The 22,813-nt window shown below is 41.0% G+C and overlaps 1 protein-coding gene and 1 long non-coding RNA gene across 2 annotated transcripts in view; both read right to left on the bottom strand.

Moving 5' to 3' along the window:
- Positions 1–11,662: 11,662 nt before the first annotated feature.
- Positions 11,663–15,176, bottom strand: LOC146962358 (uncharacterized). Its single transcript, XR_015035121.1, has 3 exons — positions 15,127–15,176; positions 13,370–13,664; positions 11,663–11,741 (listed from the first exon to the last, which is right to left on the bottom strand). It is a non-coding gene; the product is annotated as an uncharacterized LOC146962358 (long non-coding RNA).
- A 2,526-nt stretch (positions 15,177–17,702) lies between these two features.
- Positions 17,703–22,813, bottom strand: part of LOC146962356 (apoptosis-associated speck-like protein containing a CARD) — a 34,120-nt gene continuing 29,009 nt past the window's right edge. The window contains exon 3 of the mRNA XM_085769566.1: positions 17,703–18,084. Within this exon, the coding sequence (XP_085625692.1) occupies positions 17,744–18,084 (341 nt within the window). The 3' untranslated portion in view covers positions 17,703–17,743. The remainder of the gene's footprint in view (positions 18,085–22,813) is intronic.

Below are 22,813 nucleotides of genomic sequence, written 5' to 3'. Positions count from 1 at the left end.
TTTAGTTCTGTCAGACAGTTGGCGAGGTAAATGGTAAATGGACTTGCACTTATATAGCGCTTTTCTAGTCACTCGGACCACTCAAAGCGCTTTACACTGTAATGGTCGCATTCACCCTTTCACACACATTCATACAGCACTGCTCGCAGACAGGCTTTGGAAGATAATCATTCACACACATTCACACAGGGCAGGTGTGGGTTCAGTGTCTTGCCCAAGGACACTTCGACATGCAGACAGGGGGAGCCGGGAATCGAACCGCTGACCTTCCGGTTAGTGAACGACCCGTTCTACCACCTGAGCCACAGCCGCCCGTGGTGGAGCCGAGGGTGGAGTGGGTGGCAGGGGTGATGGATTTTGTAGAGATGTAGATTTGGATGTCGTCGGTGTAGCAGTGGAAACAGACACCGTGACGGCGAATGATGGAACCAAGGGGGAGTAAGTAGAGGATGAAGAGGAGAGAACCAAGCACCGAGCCCTGGGGGACGCCTTGAGGGAGAGGGACAGTGGAGGAGGTGCAGTTGTTAATGTGGATGAACTGATGTCTGTCGGCGAGGTATGATTTGAGCCAGGTTACAGGAGAATGGAGTGGTTGATGGTGTCGAAGGCTGCAGTGAGGTCAAGGAGGATCAGTATGTTGAGGTGCCCAGAGTCTGCAGAGAGGAGGAGATCGTTTGTGATTTTCAGGAGAGCGGTTTCGGTGCTGTGTTGTGGGCGGAATCCAGATTGGAAGGGTTCATACAGTTCATGAGAGCGGAGGTGGGTTTTTATTTGTGAAGCGACAAAGCGTTCCAGAATTCTTGACAGAAAAGGGAGGTTTGAGATGGGACGAAAGTTTGAGATGGTGTCAGGATCCAGGCCGGGTTTTTTGAGGATGGGGGTGACAGTGGCCAGTTTCAGGGATTGGGGAACATAGCCAGAGGTCAGGGAGGAGTTGATGATGGTAACGATGAGTGGGGAGATTGCTGCGAGACAAGACTTTGATGATGGAGGATGGTATGGGGTCCAGGACGGATGTGGAGCTTTTCATGTTAGTGATGATGGGTAGGAGTTCTTGAGGGGAGACGGGAGTGAACTGTGAAAGGGGTGGAGTGGTCGGGGCGGCAGGATGGATGGTAATAGATGGTGTTGATTTTTTACTGAAAGAATGACAGGAAGGAGTTGCATTTATCAACTGTGATGGAGGAGAGGGTGTTGTCACAGGGTTTGAGGAGTTTGTTGACGGTGGAAAATAGAGTCTTGGGGTTGATGGAGCCAGAGTGGTTGAGCTGTGAGTAGGAGGTGGACCGGGCAGTATTGAGGGCATTTTTGTAGTCTGAAAGGTGGTCTGTGTAGGCATGGAGATGAACTGTGAGAGTGGTTTTCTTGTACTGTCGTTCAAGCTGACGCTTACGGGTTTTCATTTGACGGAGTTCGGGAGTGTACCAGGGAGCTGTGTGAGTGAATGAGACAGTTTTAGTTTTTAGGCGAGCCAGTTTATCGGACAGAGGGACAATGTGTTGTTGTAGAATGTTGGTTGATGGGGTTGATGGACTTCATGTTACGGAAGGTTATGTTGCGTTTGAGCTTTGGGAGAGGGACAGGGATGATAAAGTCCATGGTGATGGCCAGATGGTCCGAGATGTGGAGGTTGAGACTGGAGAGTTGGTGGAGTGTGAGACCGGCGGAGCAGACTAGGTCCAGAATGTGGCTGCGACAGTGGGTGGGGAAGTTGACATGCTGGGTGAAGTGAAGGCAGTGAAGCAGTTCCAGGAGGTCTATTGCACTTTTGCAGTTTGGATCATCAACGTGGATGTTGAAGTCGCCGAGCAGGAGAATTGAGGGGGATATGGCGGATAGCTGGGTGAGGAATTCTAAAAGGTCTGAAGGGAAGGAGTGGTTTGGTTTGGGAGGACGGTAGATGATGGTGATGACCAGGGAAGTGGGACCAGATGGAGTAAGACACTCAACAGACTAATTTTATAACTGATGTTTTCTTGTGTCCTTTTCCATTTAGCTTCCACATAAAAACCTGACAGACCGTTTCTACCTCAGCTTCAGCTGTGTTGACAGGCAGCGATCCACCTCACACAGAACTCTCATCATAGCTGAGTAAGCTACTTCTCCTTTTTTTTGCACAGTGTCGATCACCTCTTGAGCTTCGTCTGATTTTTTTGCTATCGCTGCAGCAGACAATTCACCCTAACCCTAACGGTTAGGGTTAGGGTGACTCCTGGAAGAGTAGGTCTAACCCTTCCAGAAGTTGGGGAATAGGGGGCACTCTTGGTATGAGACCCATAGTTAGTTCTGTAAATTGAAAAGCACTCCCGATGGCATTCTCAATGGACTGAGGCTGAGCAGACCTCGGCCTCTTTACCGCCAAGACACTCGCAGTCGGAGCTGGAACCCGTGCAGAAACACTCTTGGTGGACTGAGACAGAGTCTTCGGCCCCTCTACTGCTGAGACACTCGGAGTCGGTCCTAGACCAGGACCTGGGAGAAAAAAACACAGAAACATACTCATGTTCAAAAAGCAAAGGTGTATGCACAGTAGGGATGCAGTGGATTGCTGCGCTGCCTTGACATGAAACTTCACAGGGGTCATAATGTAGCTTCAACAACTTGTTGAGCATGTTTGAGAGCAGAAATTAAACTGATGGGTTCAACTGTGTAGGATTAGTACACGTCAGAGTTAAAGAATAGCTACATTTTCTATTACCACTTGAAGGCGCTTTGAGTAAGGAGAAATTATAATATGTCGTTGATGTACAGAAAAGCTTTTGATAACTTAAGATCCCAAAGTTGTCTAATTGAGGTGTGGCAAATCTGGAGTTGATCAGATGAAAGCGTGCATGCACGCATCTACTTTGAAAGAAATGGGTTTGTTCTGGCAAAAGAAACTAGGCTACATCAGAACGGCCCCCCATGCATGTATGCTGTCATCTGAATTAGAGTTTTCTGCGTTCCGCTGATATTAACTTGGGTGGGCAAAAGGTTTTACCTTTGGAAAATGTATAGGGGATGAAATCACCTTGCTGTAAAAGTGGGGGTGTTGAAACACCCCCATCCCTCACGGGTGTGACGTCCATGGAGTCCTCCCTTGCACCGCTGCTGCGCTTGGGCCCTAATAATAAGAAACAGCACAATTTCAAAAGGGTCCTCATCAGACAACATTGTCATCACTCTGGCCCATAATAAACATTTGAATTTCAACGGGGTCATCAGAAGAAATACCCTAATAATAATAATAATAGAGACAAAGTTGTTATTTTCATCAATCAACTAACCTCTTGGCCTTGACTTGACAAGATCGTTCCTGCCGATCTTCTCCAGAATGTTCCTGGTTATCTTTTGAGCTGTGCGACTCTTATATTGTTGTATCATTAGATCCACCAGGTCCATCCTGTCTGCCTCGTCCACCTTAGACGCTGGGATTCTTGAGCTGCCTTCCAGGACGCTATCTTCTTTCAGAAAAAACTTGAAGCGCTTAAACTGCTCTTTATTTAAATCATCCAGAGTATTGAAGAGCTCCTCCCTGATGGTCGACATTATGACTTACTGCTGTGAACATGAGAACGTTTCCAATGAGACTTTTTTATTTGAACATCTGGATTGCAAATAACACTAAGTAATGGGAATGTCCTTATCTTTATAGCAAATAAGACCCTTATTTGCTATAGTATAAAGATAAGGACATTACCCAAGTTACCCAACTCCCCAGTGATTATCAACACAACACAACTATCATATCTCAACAGTTATAACTTCTTGATTTTACATAGTGAAACTCTTTATAAACACTGTGTGAATTAGGGCTGTAGCCGATATCTGAGTACTCGCTCGGCTTGGACGGCATCCGAGTACCATTTCACCTACTCGGATACAACCCCCCCTAAAAAATGTATCTGCCAATATTTTATTTTTTAGCCTATTTAGGCTGAAATGTTAATGGTTCCTTTATTGAAGTGTGCGCTGCTGTTATAAGACATACGTTTAGCCTATTAACGGGACAATTTAATTCCGTGGCATTCCTTCTTTTTTTTTTTGCTCTTTTAATTGCGAGTGATTTGAGGGCGGATCTGTGAGGAAAAATATCACACATGGACAACTGTTTCAGCTGTTTTAGTAAAATAGTAAGTGTGTTATTATGAAAAAAGTGTGTTACTTTACTGTCTGATTCACATGGCTCTCTTTGGCTGCTCCGCTCTCCTCCCACATGCTCCGCTCCAATCACTCACCACCACCCGTCGGTAAACGAATACTCGAGTACTACTCGAATAGTGACCCCGAACATCCGGATAGTAAAATATGCTTCTCGTTGCAGCCCTAGTGTGGATAACAGTAAATTGTTGTAGGCTGCCACCTCAGCCTTCCTCTGTGTTCTGTCTGTTGAGCTTCCCTTTTCCCTTCACTCAACCTGTCAAATAAATGACCTCTGACTGCCATCTAGTGGCCAGTCTTTTGTTGAGGGAGTGTAGCACCCTACAATGTAATAATTTACTGAAAATGTAATAAAATTTGTACTTAACTCGATCGAAAATGTAATAAAACCCAATAATGTAATAAAATATCCTGACTGATATTGTAATAACATTTTTACCGATAATGTAATACCTTGTTACATTATTGGGAATTCATTAAATTTTCAGGTGGGTCTGATAATATAATACTTATTTTGACTTTATCTTTCGCTAGATCACTGAGGGCATTCCTTTCAAGTTTAGTCAGTAAACAGGCAAATAACAACATTGTTGGACCAACTGATTAATCCAGGTGTGTCAGACACACCTGGATTAATCAGTTGGTCCAATAATGTAAAACAGGAAATAAAGGAGCTGGCTTATTTCAGGAAGTAGTGGAGCTGTGCATAAAGCCCATTGAATGTGATAAGACACTCAAAGGTATTTTTCCTGGACCCCAAGTTGTGACCTTTCTGAAGTCTAAAAGACAGAGTTTCTCATAGTCATTTACCAGCTGTACAGCCTAGTAACTGGCTCAAATCAGAATTAAAGGGGTGTTACAGATGTGGCAACTGTCCCCACTGCACTAGGTTAGGTTAGGTTAGGTTAGTCTTTATTGTCTCCCTTGGGAGAAATTCGTAGTGGACAAACCAGAGACTCCCAGGCGCCATGAACACATAAACAAAACATCAAGACCATAAACAAACACAACATCATATCCCATATCCCCATCATATCCCCCAGCTCCTTGCCCCCCACAATGTCCTGAAATCCCTTATACATATAAAAATAGAAAGACAATAATAATAATACCATGATGCCCATCTGACCCCTTGCTACAGCAAAATTATTGCACATTCCTCTTTACATTCAGCAGCACACTCATTATTGCACATTCCTCTTTACGTTCAGCAGCACACTCATTATTGCACATTACCCTTTCCTCTATACCTACAGCAGCACACTCATTATTGCACATTCCTCTATACATACAGCAACACACTCATTATTGCACATTACTCTTTACACACCACAACATGCTCACCCCCCCCCCCCCCCACACACACACAACTTATTTCCTGTTATTAAGTAGCTTAATTGATAATGGAATAAATGAGAATTTGTATCTATTGAGCTTACAGCTTGGTAACCTGTACCTTCTTCCTGAAGGCATCAACTCATACTCCCTGTGGAGGATGTGATTTGGGTCTGAGGTGATTTTTAGACCTTGCTTCATAACTGTTTGTTCGAATATCTCCTGGAGAGATGATGGAGGCAACATGCCAATTATTTTTCCTGCCCTTTTGATCAGGTTTTGGAGTTGTACTTTACATTTAATGGTCAGGTTGCCAAACCAAGTTGTAATGCCATAGCGGATGATGGTTTCTATGGCTGCTCTGTAGAACAACAACATGACATCTTTATCCACTCCATGAACCCTAAGCCTGCGCAAAAAGTACAGGCGCTGGCTGATCCTTGAACAAACATAGTCTACATGGTGAGCCCACTGTAACTTAGAGTCAAAATAAATGCCCAAATACTTGTGCACTGTAACCTGTTCAACCCTCTCCTCATTCAGAAAGACTAGACTGTGATCACCAACAGACCTGGGATCGAACAGGATTTCTTTTGTTTTCTTAACATTTAAAATCAAATTATGCTTCTCACACCACTGCACACATCTTTCTACCTCTGACTTGTACACGGCGATATCTGCTACTATTGTTAAGTCTAAAAGCTTTCAAGTTAAAAATAAGACGTTTTAAAGTTTTATAAATTTTAATGCCTGGTCTGCCAGGTTTTCTACACAGGCCGCACGAAACGCAGGCTACAAGACATACGTACTTGCAGAGCATAAATATACTATTAGGATAGGTAATCAGAACTGATACCATGGCTAAACACTTTAAAGAGTGTCATAGCAATGACCCGTCTACCCAGGGGGCAAAATCCCAGTTTTTTGAAAAACGGACACGGAGCGTTGTAAAAGGTTTGACACCAGAAATGATATCTAGGAACTTCAAGGATTAAAACCTGGGTGGACAACCCGGTCAACTAGCTGTTGGAAAGCTACAGGGGGCAAAAACCCCTTTCTTGGGTCATTTTGCTGGCGAAATGATGTAAATGCAAATATTTAGGTACTACAATGGCATAAATAGTCATACTACTATACAATTTGGCAGAGAATAACTTGACACATAGGGGGAGGCATGAAAAAAAGATTCTGGGGTTTGTTGCAACTTGATTTTAAGATATCACCCTCAACATCCCAAAAAAGACCCAAAAAAGTACTGTTCGCCTGACAAATTCTCATGGAAATTATTATTTTTCAGCACTTTATGGAGAATATCTATGCCTAACATGCATAGAAAATTTCCTTAATTCATATTATATATGCATTGTTTGGAGACAGCCTGTAGCTTTCCAGTCCACTTGATGTTTCTGCACTCTATGATTTTTTCTCATTTAAGCTACTGTATTACCAGCTGGTCCATGACCGGCTCTACTATCGTGAAACCAGTTGAGCTTCTGTATAAAAAAGCACTCAAAATCTTAGACAAAAAAACGCTTTCTTACCATCATTGTAACATTCTAGTGAAATATAATTTGCTGAGTTTTCCTAATTTTTGTAAATTCTCCTCTGTATGCTTAATATATAAAGTACTTCATGGCCTGGCGCCATCTCCACTTAAAGAGTTTATTGCATTTAAACAAACAAGGACCACCAGATCAATTACTAATAGGGACTGTGTGGTTCCATACAGGAAAACCTCATTCAGTCAAAATGCCCTGTCTACGAAGGGAACTGCAATCTGGAACACACTACCCTTACCCATAAAGGAATGCCCTACTCTGACTACTTTTAAGAGCCACCTGAAGGTATGGCTTAGAGCCAACCAAACATGTAATCACATTTAATGTTCTAACTGCATGCTTCTAATGTACTGATCTGTCTGTCTTTAATGTACTGACCTGTTTTAATATATATTAGTACTAGTAATGTGTTATAATATTGTATGTGCATACGTGCGTATGGGTGGGAGGGGTGGGGGCTAAAGTGTAATGTTGTGTAATGATATGTGTTATTTGTCTTAATGTAATTTTTACACCTTTATTATATGTCTCATTGCCATGCTCCATCCGGCAGGGGGACTGCCAACGGAAATTAGCCTACTGGCTATAATTGGGTGCATTTACATTTTATCCTTTTAAAATGTTCATTAATGTACACTGTCCCTCTCAAACAAATAAAGGAATTGATTGATTGATTGAGTAGCTAGTAGAAAGGCTATCTTGGACTCAAATGGAAGCTTATGAATTAAGGAAATTTTCCAAATACGTGTTAAGCATAGATATTCTCCATAAAGTGCTGAAAAATAATAATTTCCATGAGAATTTGTCAGGCGAACAGTACTTTTTTTGGTCTTTCTTGGGATGTTGAGGGTGATATCTTAAAATTGAGTTGCAACAAACCCCAGAATCTTTTTTTCCTGCCTCCCCCTATGTGTCAAGATACTCTCTGCCAAATGTTATAGTTGTATGACTATTTATGCCATTGTAGTACCTAAATATTTGCATTTACATAATTTCGCCAGCAAAATGACCCAAGAAAGGGATTTTGGCCCCCTGTAGCTTTCCAGCAGCTAGTTGACCGGGTTGTCCACCCAGGTTTTAATCCTTGACGTTCCTAGATATCATTTCTGGTGTCAAACCTTTTACAACGCTCCGCGCGTTTTTTTGCTTTGCCCCCTCGTCCTCTCTTTTAGCTATAAGTACATAGACCATGTCCCAGAGGCAGATAGGAAAAGTCTGAATCAAAAAGAAGCAGAATGGATCTACAAGCTGAAAGCTACAGCATATCCAGGGATCAATGATGACCTCCACCTTACTCCTTTGTAAAATGTATGAAAATGAAAAAAAATGTCATTCTTACTATTGTTTTTTTCCCCTTGTGTTAGAATATTCCTGCATTCTATGATCTGTTTTTCTTTTGAGGTTGTGTTTCTTCTTCTGATGATGTCCAGTGTTACCTTTTTATACAGTACAGGCCAAAAGTTTGGACACACCTTCTCATTCAATGTGTTTCCTTTATTCTCACTGAAGGCACCAAAACTATGAATGAACATATGTGGAATTAACAAAAAAAGTGTGAAAGAACTAAAAACATGTCTTTTCTTCTTTGTCTTCTCTTTATTCTTTTCTTCTTTGTCTTCTCTTTCTTCTTCCTCTCCTTCTTCCTCCTCCTCCTCTATCTCTGACCCCACCAATTCTAGTTTCTTCAGAGTAGCCACCCTTTGCTCTGATTACTGCTTTTTGCTCTTGGCATTCTCTTGATGAGCTTCAAGAGGTGAACCTGACCTGAACATGGTTTTCACTCACAGGTGTGCCTTGTCAGGGTTCATTAGTGGAATTTCAGTGAGAATCTACAATGTAAATAGTCATGAAAATAGCGCAGTTTATTGTGTTCCACCGGCGAGGAGCTGTCATCACGCGCGACCATTACGCACGGCGATTCCCCTCATCTATGCTGCCAATTAGAGTGCCCTGTGCCGGGAAGGGAGCCTGATGAAATCCCGGACTGTAGCCGAGGTCTGGGACTGGATCTCATGTGACTGAAAAGAGTAAGAACCATAAAGGGGCCGCTGCCACCTGCCAAATATGCCCTTCCAGGCTGTCATCGGCGTTAATGCGGGAGTGAAGCTGACCTCACCCTCTCAGAGAGGGACAGCCTCCGGAGCCCAGTTGGGACCGGAGACGGGCCGCAGAACACGTTGTGAAAGTGATCTGACTGAATGGAAGAAAAGCGAAGCGCTGCAGCAGCGGAGACAGAGAGCCAGCGCAGCGAGGAGAACAGTACATGAGGAAGATGAACTAGGCTAATTAACGATCAGCTTGTCACTCATGTGTAAAAATAAACACAGCTGTGAAAATGTATCCATGTTCTCAAAACACAATATTTACAAAGAAAAAAAAGATTTTATAGGCCATTCATCTACAGTCTGTGGCTATAACGCAATTCACTGGGCTTTTATTTTGAAGTTCAGACATTTTCGGTCTGTCGTCGGCGTTAATGAGTTGTTTAAGATCAAAAACGAAAAGACAATCAAATTCTGACCGTAATTTGATTTTGGTTTCCTCGTTATTTCGTTTTAAAAACTAAAAAAACTAAAAAACAAAAACCAGCCTGAATTGTGTTTTTTTGGTTTTTGGTTTGAAACGGAAAACCAAATTACCAACTTACTTTCGTTTTCTGACAGTTCGGTTTAAAGGAAAAATCAAACTAACGAAACGTACACGGACCCGAAGAAAGTTTCATTACCTTGCTAAGTAGTTTCGGTTCGATTCCTCACTTGGCTCTTTGTTTATTTGGTGTGTGACTCCGGTGCGGTGTGTGCATGGATCATAGACTGTAAGCCATGTATTATATTAACGGGTATGTGTCGCCGACGCCGAGGTCCCGCTCTTCTTCAAATCGAAACTAGAGTGCACTCTATTCGAAACCCGGAAATCCAGGAAAACTCCGCCCACAGTCTTTCTTCTTCCTCTTCTTCCGGCAGGCTGTAGGCTACGCTATCCAGCGTCATGCTGCCCTCTACCGGTCATATCCAGATCTAACTATTCTCCCATAACCCAGTAGAGTGTTTTGCCCACCGTCTTTACACCAGCGTATCTTTGTTTACACCCAGACTAGAGTGCTAGACAGTGGTGGACAGTAGGCTAACGGAGTCAATTTACTTGAGTAGCTACTGTACTTAAGTACATAGAGGATTTGTAGCCTACTGTACTTGAGTATTAGATTTCTTTGGTACTTATTACTCTTACTTGAATACATTTCCAAGACAAATATTTTTACTTTTACTCGAGTTAATTTCTAGGAAGGCTGAAAAGTACTCGTTACTTTCAGGTCTGCTCTCTAAAATCCTATTGGACACAAGCTGTGTTTGTCAAAGAAGGAAACCCTAACCCCTAAAAGCAGCACATCAGTGCAGCTGCTTTCAAAGAGTTAATTCTCAGAAACAAGAGCTAAAAGCTCCTTACATTCATTTAGAAAAAAATATAGTAATTCATGATGTGAAAAATAAGAAATTTAAAATGTTACTCTGACTCTTACTTAAAGTAAATTTAAAAGCATGTACTTTTGGATACTTAAGTAGCCTATCTTTAAAAGCAAGTACTTCTTTACTCTTACTCAAGTAACATGTGTTTTGCCCACCGTCTTTACACCAGTGTATCTAAATGTTTACACCCAGACTAGAGTGCTAGACAGTGGTGGACAGTAACGGAGTAATTCTGACATATTTGATGCACTCAAGTGGATATTCAACTCTGACATTGCGCAAAATTTCCGTTTAAAATGATGTTTCCTCCTGTGTTCTTCACCCAAAAATAACTGTTGCAGATGATAAAAAAAAAAAAGATAAAAACTACTAGAGTCTGTGATTTAATTATATCTTTTATATTCAATAACCAAACATGAACCAGGCCTTGCAACTATAATAATCATGTCACATCCACGCAGGAGTAGTACTAGGCTATATACTATACACAAAAACACACACACATTTTCTTTTTTAAAGACACACTCATTATTGTCCGATACCCACAGCACAAGTATCGGCATTGGTATCGGGAGGGAAAAAATGGTATGAAATGCATTTATCTTCCCCTGGTGTCAGACATAAAAACCTCAGGTTCAGCTTTCTTGACAGGCAGCGATCCACCTCACACAGAGCTTTGATCAGAGCTGAGGAAGCTGCTTGTCCTTTTTTTTGCACCGTGTTGATCACCTCTCGAGCTTTCTCTTCTCTGTTTGCTATCGCGGCAGCAGACCCCATTTCCCCTTCAGTTTCACCAACTCACGGTCCAGGAGTTCATCCAGCAGCGGACGGACAACCTGCACCAGCCTCTTTTCTACTGGGACACTCGGAGTCGGAGTCGAGTCACTCGGAGTCGGAGTCGGAGTCGGAGTCGAGTCACTCGGAGTCGGAGTCGGAGTCGGAGTCGAGTCACTCGGAGTCAGAGTCGAGTCACTCGGAGTCGGAGTCGGAGTCGGAGTCGGAGTTGGAGCTGAGACACTCGGAGTCGGAGCTAAGACACTCGAAGTCGGAGTCGAGTCACTCGGAGTCGGAGTCGAGTCACTCGGAGTCGGAGTTGGAGTCGAGACACTCGGAGTCGGAGTCGAGTCACTCGGAGTCGGAGTTGGAGTCGAGACACTCGGAGTCGGAGTTGGAGTCGAGACACTCGGAGTCGGAGCTGAGTCACTTGGAGTCGGAGTCGGAGCCAGGACACTTGGAGTCGCTCCTAGACCAGGACCTGGGAGAAAGAAACATAGAAACATATTTGTGTTCAAAAAGCAAATATATGCGGTAGCAACATTACAAAGACAAGTGTAACTATGCACAGTAGGAAAGCAGTTTAAACACAGCGCCCCCCAAGGTCAAAGGTCACACTTTTCTGTGGTATCCCCAGGATGATGTCATGAATCTATGGACCACGTTTTGCAGCCATGCTGTCGTATTTGGTTGGCCGTCACAGGCAAGCTGTTTTTACATTCGAGAGGAATCTGTTTGACACATTTGTTCAGCTTGGTCTGAAGATCATACGCCAAGTTTCATTAAGATTGGACAGAATATGTGTCCCCCTAGAGGTCAAAGGTCACCAGATGTTTTGGGTGTCCCCAGGATGATGCCATGAGTCTATACCAATTTTGGTTGAGATATGTTAAAGGGTTGCTGAGAAATGGGCTTACTTCCCGTTTGGCGACCTCAATGTCAAGTTTGATTGGCTGTCACGGCTAAGCGCCTTTGAATTTGAAGAAGATGCTGAATGCATTTAGTATGTCATGGTCTGAATATCATCTGGGCGCGTTTCAAGAAGATTAGACAACATTTGTGACAAGAGAGACCTTTTAAAAGTTTTTGATCAAATCAAAGATGGCGGAAATCCAATATGGCGGAAAAAGACATTAAGGATGCGTTTACCTCGGCTTGGCCCGAGGGCTCCAGTGATACATCGTTTGTGAAAAACGGATGAACGAGTCAAAGTTAACCATTCATGCATGTCCAACTTTGACCTGTTGGTGGCGCTCTGGAGCTTGTGTTGCTTACACAGAAATATAACACACCACTTGAAACCAAGTAATGGGTGATCTCCTGTTAAAGTATTACATTATTAGAGTATTATTACATTATCAGGTCCCTTGAAATGAAGGCTAACCTGATAATGTAATAGCCTCCCGTTAATGTAATACTTTATTACATTATTGGTTAAGAGTCTATCACATTATTGGGAAATGCACTTTATTACATTATTGGGAAGTTATTACATTATCAGGTTTTATTACATTTTCAATCCGCTCAGGTGGAATTTTTTATTACATTATTGGGGTTATTACATTATCGGGTTCTACAAGCATGTTTGAGAGCAGAAATGAAACTGATGGGTTCAACTGTGTAGGACTAGTACAGGTCAGAGGAAGTAGTTCACACCAACCAATGGTGGAAATCGGGCCAAAAATTAACTATTCAAACCAAAATGGCCGACTTCCTGTTGAGTTTTAGAGAATGGGACCATGGGGCTTTTTTGTGCGTCTGGATGAGTTGTATGAGCCTAATGCTTTTACGTGAAACACATTAAGTGATCCATTTTCCAAATGTTTGAGGGGGCGCTATTGAGCCAATTTAACCCCACCCAATTCCAATGACTATGAAATACGGAATATTTCACTAGATCTGACCTGTGCGCTAAGTTTTATGAGTTTTTGAGCACATAGGCCTTCAAAAATATGATTGTTGTTGGGGCAGAAGACATTTTACAGACAAATTACAATAGCCTATGGAGCCCTAATAAACGCTAAATAATAAAGGCTGTTGGAAGGAGGACCCTAATAATAATAGAGACTAAGTTGTTATTTTTATCAATCAACTAACCTGTTAGACTCGACGTGAAGTTTTTCAGACGCTCCACCAGATCGTTCCTGCCAATCTTCTCCAGAACCTTCAAGGTGATCATTTGAGCTTCGTGATGTTTGTATTGTTGTACCATTAACTCCACCATGCCCGTCCTGTTTGCCTTCTCCAGCTTTGCCTCCCCAATGCTTGGGCTGCCTCCCAGGACACCATCATCTTTCACATAAAACTTGAAGGTGTTTAACTGCTCTTCCTTTAACTCCTCCAGAGTTTTCAAGAGCTCCTCCCTAATGGTCGACATTATTATGACTCACTGCTGTGAACATGAAAACATTTCCAATCAGACTTTGTTATCTGACCGGCTGGATTGCAAATAACACAAAGTAATGGGAATGTCCTGACAGCAAATAAAAGGGTCCATTACCCAAGTTCACGAAACTCCACCAATGATTATCAATACCACAGTCATATCTCACTGCGGTCACGCCAGCCGTCTATGGTTTTCAGGTAGTCAAGCCAGCCGCTCCAACATTTTAAGTGCGCCCTTATTACAGACTTTATGGCAAACGCACAGAAGCAAGTGGGAAAGCCAGCGCTAACTTACATGAGCGTGTGGGAACTTCCGGTTTTCAAAATAAAAACGTCAGTATTAAATGTATTAAGATTTTATTTTGTAAAATATGAGAACTACATTAAAAATTCATAAAAATATTAAATGTGTTTGAATGCAATAAAAAGTGGTGTGTGTCATAGAGCAAGCTTAGCCCTACCATCATGTGTTGATTCCGAGCCAACAGGTCACATGACCTGGGAGTTATTGAGCTCTAATGCTCGTATTTACAGTATAAAACACGTTAAAAATTCATAAAAAATATTAAATGTGTTCAAACACAATAAAAAGAGGTGTGTGTCATAGAGCAGGCTTAGATCTACCATCCTGTGTTGATTCCGAGCCAACAGGTGACATGACCTGGGAGTTATTGAGCTATAATGCTCATATTTACAGTATAAAACACATTAAAAATTAATTTAAAAAAATATTAAATGTGTTTGAATGCAATAAAAAGTGGTTGCTCTATGACACACACCAGCCAACAGAATCAGAATTTTTATGAATTTTTAATACCTGTCATAATGTAAATATGAGCATTACAGCTTTGGCTCAGAACCACCACAGGATGGTAGATCTAAGATTGCTCTATGACACACACCACTTTTTATTGCATTCAAACACATTTAATATATTTTATGAATTTTTAATACCTGTCATAATAAATATGAGCATTATAGCTCAATAACTCCCAGGTCATGTGACCTGTTGGCTCAGAATCAGTGTAGGACAGTAGATCTAAGATTGCTCTATGACACTCACCTCTTTTTATTGCGTTTGAACACATTTAATATTTTTTATGAATTTCTAATGTGTTTTATACTGTAAATATGAGGATTACAGCTCAATAACTCCCAGGTCATGTGACCTGTTGGCTCAGAACCACCACAGGATGGTAGATCTAAGCTTGCTCTATTGTAGGCCTATATGTTGGAGCGGCTGGCTTGACTACCTGAAAACCATAGACGGCTGGTGTGACCGCAGTCATATCTCAACAGTTTCACTTTCTGCTTTAGTGAATCCTCGAAGTAACACACTCTTTATAAACACTGCAAACACTGAGTTAAAATCATCTTTTGAGACTTACGAATTAAAAGTTCAGTAGGCAAATATCTACTGATTAACTCCGTTTTTGGTTCGTTTTTTTAAACAAAGAAAGTTTCATTACCTTGCTGACAAGTTCCCAGTTTTCCGCCTTCTTCGTCCTCAGACGTGAAGTGACGCGTTTGGACTTCGGACATGCGTTACCCACGGAGGCGTGACCTTCCTGCCAGAGATTTGACCCGCTGGTGGATTCTTTCTCTCTGAGTGTCTCAGCTGAGGGAATATCTACCTCCACTACATCTGCTCAGCTGTTGAGCCGAGCATCAGGAGGCCACTGGAAGAAGTTGATCGCTCGCAGCAGGACAGATAACAGGATGGATAATCAGTAATGTTAATCATTTCACTTTGATGTGGCCATGAATAAATTAATTTCAGTGTTTCGACTGTTATATGGCAAATCTTGAATAGGTCTACCGCTATTTTCACTGTTAAAAAGGTCTTTGTTGTCATTGCACAGAGACAATATGAGATTTGCTTGAAGAGCATAAAAAAAACCTCACAGTACTAGAATATATTCATACACTAACCCAGCCTCGCTGTCGATAAAACACACCCTGGCATCCTATCATTGCGATCAGTAAAATATATGTCATCAATATAAAACACAATTTAAAAATGACAGTTGTTGTTGCTCTAGTTTGTTTTGTTTAAATTGATAAAGCTTCATATTTAAAAGCAGAGCAATGTTCAAGCAGCCTCCTCTCTTGACTTGTTATTAATGATCATATTTGTTGCTTCAGGCTGTGATCACGCTTTTTTTTTTTTTGTATAGCTCATACTCTAAACAAGCTGCTCCTCCTTGGCTGAAATCAGCAGCCGTGGTCGCTCCATTAAAAAAAAAAAAAAAACTTTATTGAAAGGTAAGGAACATTACAATCATGAGGTCTGACAAAAAGAGATAAAAACACCTTGAACTCAGGGCCGGCCCTAGGATTTTGGTGGCCCTCTAAACAAGGTTTTTGTTTGTGGCCCTGCACTCTAAGTGCAAACACCAAATCACTGGTTAAAACTGAATACAGACGTGTTTATGCCCTCTGAGGTTTGAGGCCATTTTCTCAACTTTTACATATTTTCTTAAATGTATCTTTTTAAGATACTTGCAGATGTAACAATACTCAAGTGTTTTATGTCTAAATATTAGAACCTCCGCTGTAAGCACACTGAGGCCAGTTTGTCCTAGAACACTGTAGAAAGGAATAATTTAGACCAAATGCTGGAAATTTGAGGTCTGCTTTTTGAAAAATGTCAAATCCCTTGTGAAAACACTCCTTCAGTCATGAGAATGAACTGTTTTTGGTGCTTGAAATAGGATATGAATACAGTAATAGATAAGTGTAGAAAACAAGTCTAAAATGAAATTTTGTAAGATTGTTTTTTTGAGCATAAATGTTGTCATTCTGTCGTTCTATTTTCACCAAATGTCTCAAATGTGAGATAAAAGAAGCTGAATATTGACTTCACATTACATATAAAGCTCATAGCTGCACGTGCAGACCTCAGGATGTTTAAATGACTTGATGAACCCCGGTACCTTTCTGATCATGTGGCCCCCCACCTAACGGCTGTGGCCCTAAACAACCGCATAGAGTGTTTATGCCAGCGGCCGGCCCTGCTTGAACTTCGAATAGTTTTGAGAAATCTGTGTTTGTGTGTACAGCAAATAACTTAGAAGAGAGAATGAATAAATTGGTTACAAATTCAACAGAATTAAATTACAATGGACATATTTTTGGTGAATAGGTATCCATTATTCAACTCCAGAGTGTCCTAACAGTGAAGAGCCACAGAAATACACTTTTGCTTTAAAGATGTTTGAGTAAATTTCTGTTTAAAATGATGTTTCCTCCTGTGTTCTCCACCTCTGTACATGTTGCAGATGATCTGGAAGTATTCACATTTTTGTCTTAATTAGAGTCTGTAATTCAATTATATCTTTTATCTTCAATAATCAAACTTGAACCAGGCCTTGCAACAATAATAATTATGTCATGTCCATGCAGGCATAGTAGTATACTATACACAAACACACACACACACACACAATATTTTCTTCTCTTTTTAAAAAAAATCCATTCAATGACCTTTTGACCCGCAGCATCCAGTCGCTCCAGTCCATAGATATATATACTGACTTAATGACGTATTTATTTATCTATTTTTATTTACTATTACCGATATTATTACTATTATTATTATTATTATTATTATCATGTGTATTTGAAGAGTACCTGTTTGATGCACTCAAGTGGATATTCAACTCTGACATTGTTCAAAATTTCCGTTTTGATGTTTCTTCCTGTGTTCTTCACCCTCTGTGCATGGTAAAAATAACTGTTAGATGATCTCAAAATATTTGCATTTTTGCTTTTTTTTAAAACTACTAGAGTCTGTGATTTAATTACTGTATATCTTTTATATTCAAAAACCAAACTTGAACCAGGCCCTGCAACGATAATAACCATGTCACATCCATGCAGGAGTAGTACTAGGCTATATACAGTAGGCTACTACTATACACAAACACACACACACACACATTTTTTTTTTTTTTTTTTAATGACACACTCATTATTGGCCGATACCCACAGCACAAGTATCGGCATTGGTATCAGGGGAGAAAAATGGTGTGAAATACATTTATCTTCCCCTGGTGTCAGACATAAAAACCTGATTGACCATTTCTACATCAGGTTCAGCTCTTCTGACAGGCAGGGATCAACCTCACACAGAGCTCTGATCATAGCTGAAGAAGCTACTTCTCCTTTTTTCCACACAGTGTTGATCACCTCCCGAGCTTTATCTGCTCTCTTTGCTATCACAGTAGCAGACTCCATTTCAGCTTCAGTTACCACCCCACGGTCCAGGAGTTTATCCAGCAGCTGATGAAGAGTCGCTTCAGAAACCCTCGAGATGAACTGAGTCCGAGCAGACTTCAGCTTCTCTACTGCTGAGACACTCGGAGTCGGAGCCGGGACACTTGGAGTCGGAGTCGGGACACTTGGAGTCGCTCCTAGGCCAGGACCTGGGAAAAAGAAACAGAAACATGTGTACAAAAAGCACATCTGTGCAGTAGAAGCATTACAAAGACAGGTGTATGCACAGTAGGGATGCAGCGGATTGCTGTGCCGCCGTTACACCAAACTTCACAGGGTGAGGGGTCATAACGTAGCTTCATCAACTTGTTGAGTGTGTTTGAGAGCAGAAATGAAACTGGTGGGTTCAACTGTGTAGGATTAGTACAGGTCAGAGGAAGTAGTTCACACCAACCAATGGTGGAAAATGGACCAAAAATTAACTATTCAAACCAAAATGGCCGACTTCCTGTTGAGTTTAGAGAATGGGACCATGGGGCTTTTTTGTGCGTCTTGATGAGTTATATGAGCCTACCAATTTTCATGCTTTTAGGTGAAACACACTGGAAGTGATCCATTTTACAAATAATTGGGGGGGGCGGCGGTGCTATTGAGCCAATTTGCCCCACCCAATTCCAATGTCTTTGAAATACAGAATATTTCGCTAGATCTGACCTGTTCAAGTTTTATGAGCTTTTGAGCACATAAGCCTTCAAATCAATTACAATAGGACTCTCGCACAGCGAAATAATAAACAGCAAAATTTCCACAGGGTCCTCAGACAATTTAGTCGTGGCTCTGGGTCTAATTGACCCTTTGTTGGCCTTCTGATTGGTCTGCTGTTCCACCAATCAGAGCGCTTCTCCCCATGTCACGTGTTGCGCAACATTCTAAGGTTGGACAACCCTGGAATGAAACCCTATGAAACAAGATAGGTAGACAGCAACTTTTGGGCAAAAACTACTTTATAATTTTTCAATATGGTTAAAATGTGCCTGGGGTTCCTGCAGTAGCAACTCACAATATCTGGAACGTATTGGGGTCATTTTTATCCCATTCCCTAAACACAAGACATCAATAAACATACTTAGCCTAACATATAATATTACTTTAAGCTTCTGTTACGTATTTAATTGAGCTTAATAATAGGGTTTGGGGGTGGGCCACTAGGGGGAGCTGTAGGCATAGGTCAGGGGTTAACTGCAAAGTTTTGTTTGTTGTTGTTGTGTGCAGTCCTCATGAGAAGTGAGCCCGTTTTCCCTGGCTGTACTGTGCTAAGTGCTAAGCTCATTCATTCTCTAGTCCACTCTCTGGTCGTGTTCATAGACAGAGAAGATCTAATACCTTCGAAGTTATCTAGCAAACGTAACATTACCGCCACTAATGTCTTTTTAACTTTGTGAAGTTTTACGAGGAGAAACGGGAGATCGGCGGAGATTAGCTTGTAGCTAACGTTAGCTAGCGCCGTTAGCTACTAGCTAGTGAGTGACCAAAACAATGATTTTCCCCCATTTTTCGGAAAGGTCGGGTAATGCCCGTTCAATCGCTCTTTAGCCACGTCTGTCTTCTATCACGGACACCATTTTTCTGATATGTAAGTTAATTCAAATTTCCCTTACTAGCAATTTAAATCTTCCTAATTTTCAATGGTTTCCAATGGGAGTTAACCCTTCCGTGACCATTGTTTGTCCAACCTAGCAACAGTAACCGTGGGGGGCGGGGCCTTGACAAAGGGTCAATTACAATGGAGCCTAATAAACATTATAATTTCAATAAGGCTGTTGGAAGGAGGACCCTAATATCAATAGAGACTAAGTTGTTATTTTTATCAATCAACTAACCTGTTGGACTTGACTTGAAGTTTTTCACCAGATCACTCCTGCCAATCTTCTCCAGAACCTTCAAGGTGATCCTTTGAGCTTCGTGACCCTCATATTGTTGTAGCATTAAGTTCACCATGCCCGTCTTGTCTGCCTTCACCACCTTAGACCTTGGGATTCTTGGGCTGCGTCCCCGGACCCCATCATCTGTCACAAACAACTTGAAGCGCTCAAACTGCTCTTCCTTTAACTCCTCCAGAGTTTTCAAGAGCTCCTCCCTAATGGTCGACATTATGACTTCCTGCTGTGAACATGAAAACATTTCCAATCAGACTTTGTTATCTGACCATCTGGATTGCAAATAACACAAAGTAATATGAATGTCCTGACATCAAATAAGGGTCCATTACCCAAATTCACAAAACTCCACCAATGATTATCAATACCACAGTCATATCTCAACAGTTTCACTTTCTGCTTTAGTGAATCCTCGAAGTAACACACTCTTTATAAACACTGCAAACACTGAGTTAAAATCATCTTTTGAGACTTACAAATTGTAAAAGTTCATTAGGCTAATATCTACTGATTAACTTAGTTTTTGGTTTGTTTTTTAGACAAAGAAAGTTTCATTACCTTGCTGACAAGTTCCCAGTTTTCCGCCTTCCTCAACCGTCCTCACATATTAAGTAGTGACGTGTTTGGACTTGCTTTACCTGCTACGGAGGCGTGACCTTCCTGTCAGAGGTTTGATTTGATCCGCTGGTGGATTCTTTCTCTCTGAGTGTCTCAGCTGAGGGAATATCTTGCTTGTAGGCTAGAGCACTAAAAAAAAAACTCATTGTAGCCTATATCCAATCATTGTGATAAAATATATGAAAACAATAAAACACAATTCAAAAATGACAGTTGTTGTAAATTGATAAAGCTTCATATTTAAAAGCAGAGCAATGTTCAGCTGCCAGAAATGAAGCAGCCTCCTCTCTTGACTTGTTATTAATGATCATATGCATCAACAGTGTTGCTTCAGGCTGTGATCACGCTTTTGTTGTATCGCTCATACTCTTTCCATTAAAACAACCTGCTCCTCCTTGGCTGAAATCAGCAGCCGTGGTCGCTCCATTTAAAAAAAACAACTTTATTGACATAAGGAACATTACAATCATGAGGTCTGACATTGAATTTAGGATTAGTTTTGAGAAATTTAGCCAGCATTTTTCTACCATTGGTAGTTCTGGCCCTCACTCCTACTCTGAATCTTTCCCAACTCCGAATAGGTGTGGTAGTTCCTTCTCTTTTGGAACAATCACACCAACTGATGTCCAACGTGTTATTGATAATCTTAACTCTGGATGCAGTGCTGGTCCAGATGGTCTGGAGATTAAGTTTTTCCAATTGGCCTCTCACATTTTGTCATTTCCTCTGTCTGATCTATTTAATTTATCTTTAGCAACTTGCAAAGTTCCTTCATCCTGGAAATGTGCCAGGGTAACCCCTATTCATAAAGGGGGTGACACCACAGATGTCAATAATTACAGGCCAATCTCAATTATCAATTCCATAACAAAAATATTTGAAAAATTGATTTTTAATGAATTATCCTCATATCTTAATGACCATAATTTACTATCTCCTCATCAATCTGGTTTTCGACCACATTTTTCGACCACCACTGCACTCCTAAAAGTTACCAGTGATATCTCATCAGCATTTGATAACAATATGCATACAGGCGCTATATTTATTGACCTTACTAAAGCATTTGATATGGTTGATCATTATCTTCTTTTGGACAAATTGTATTCTGTTGGTCTTTCTCCTGTTTCTTTATTATTTTTCAACTCTTTCCTTCATCATAGAAGTCAATGTGTCTCTTTCCAAGGTTGCCAGTCTGATTTTAAGATCATTGATAAAGGCGTGCCGCAAGGCTCATCCCTAGGTCCTTTACTATTCTCAATCTTTATCAATGATCTTCCACAAACTTGTTCTCATTGCCAAATTCATTTATATGCAGACGACACAGTAATATACTGTCTAGCTCTGATATTTCGCAAATCCAGCATTCATTACAATCTGACTTTATTTCAGTCCAAAATTGGTTTTCTTCAAACAAATTACAACTGAATAAGAAAAAATCATACACCATGTTGTTTTGCACTCGACCCAATTCTTTACCTGCAAGTACTAACTGGTGTATTAGTTTCATTGATGGAACAGCACTAGTAAAAACTGAAGAATTCAAATACCTGGGTCTTTGGCTTGACTCACAGCTATCCTTTAAATGCCACATTGACTCAGTTTCCAAGAAAATCTATTTTCAGCTGAAATCCCTCTATCGGTCTATTGAATGCTTTTCCTTTCAAGTTCGTAAAAGAATCATAACACAAGTGATACTCCCAATAATTGACTATGGTGATGTTATCTATCAGAACACCTCAGAAACAAATCTTCGTCCTCTTACTGTCTTGTATAATAGTTTATGTAGATTTATTCTCAGGTGTCCTTATATGACCCATCACTGTCATATGTACCAGTCCTTGAACTGGCTGGCCCCAAGTCCAGAAGGCATAAGCACTGGTTATTATTTATTTTCAAGTGCAACTACTTCAATTTCCCTCTATATTTGAAACAATATTTGATTCCCTTCAGTTCACAATATAACCTTAGGCATACTGGTCAACTTTTCTTTTTTACCCCTAGAATTAATAAAGAATCTGGTCGACGTGCATTCAAATACAAAGCCCCTGCTGACTGGAATAATCTCCCTGGTTCAATTAGGTCCATATCCTCTCTACATCTTTTTAAATCAGCTTTGTTTACCTACCTTCAAACACCCTGCTCCTGTCTGTGATGCAAGGCCCCTTTGACATGAAGTGTAACTAATCAAATCAACTACTGTATTTATTTTACTTCATCTATTTATTTTTATTTTTTACTGGAGTGTTGTATGGGGGGATTCAGGATCGATAGAGCATTGTAGTGTGTGAGTGTGTGTGAATGGGCGTCTGTGTCTTTATATTGTATCATGTGTCTGTTCTCTTTTTTGTTTGTTTGTTTGTTGTTTGTTCTGCTTACTTTC

This window comes from Trachurus japonicus, chromosome 23 (genome assembly GCF_045865225.1).
Source record: "Trachurus japonicus isolate A0001 chromosome 23, Traja_1.0".
Taxonomy (NCBI): Eukaryota; Metazoa; Chordata; class Actinopteri; order Carangiformes; family Carangidae; genus Trachurus; species Trachurus japonicus.
Note: the sequence above shows the minus strand (reverse complement) of the source record. Positions and strands in the feature narration are given on the sequence as shown.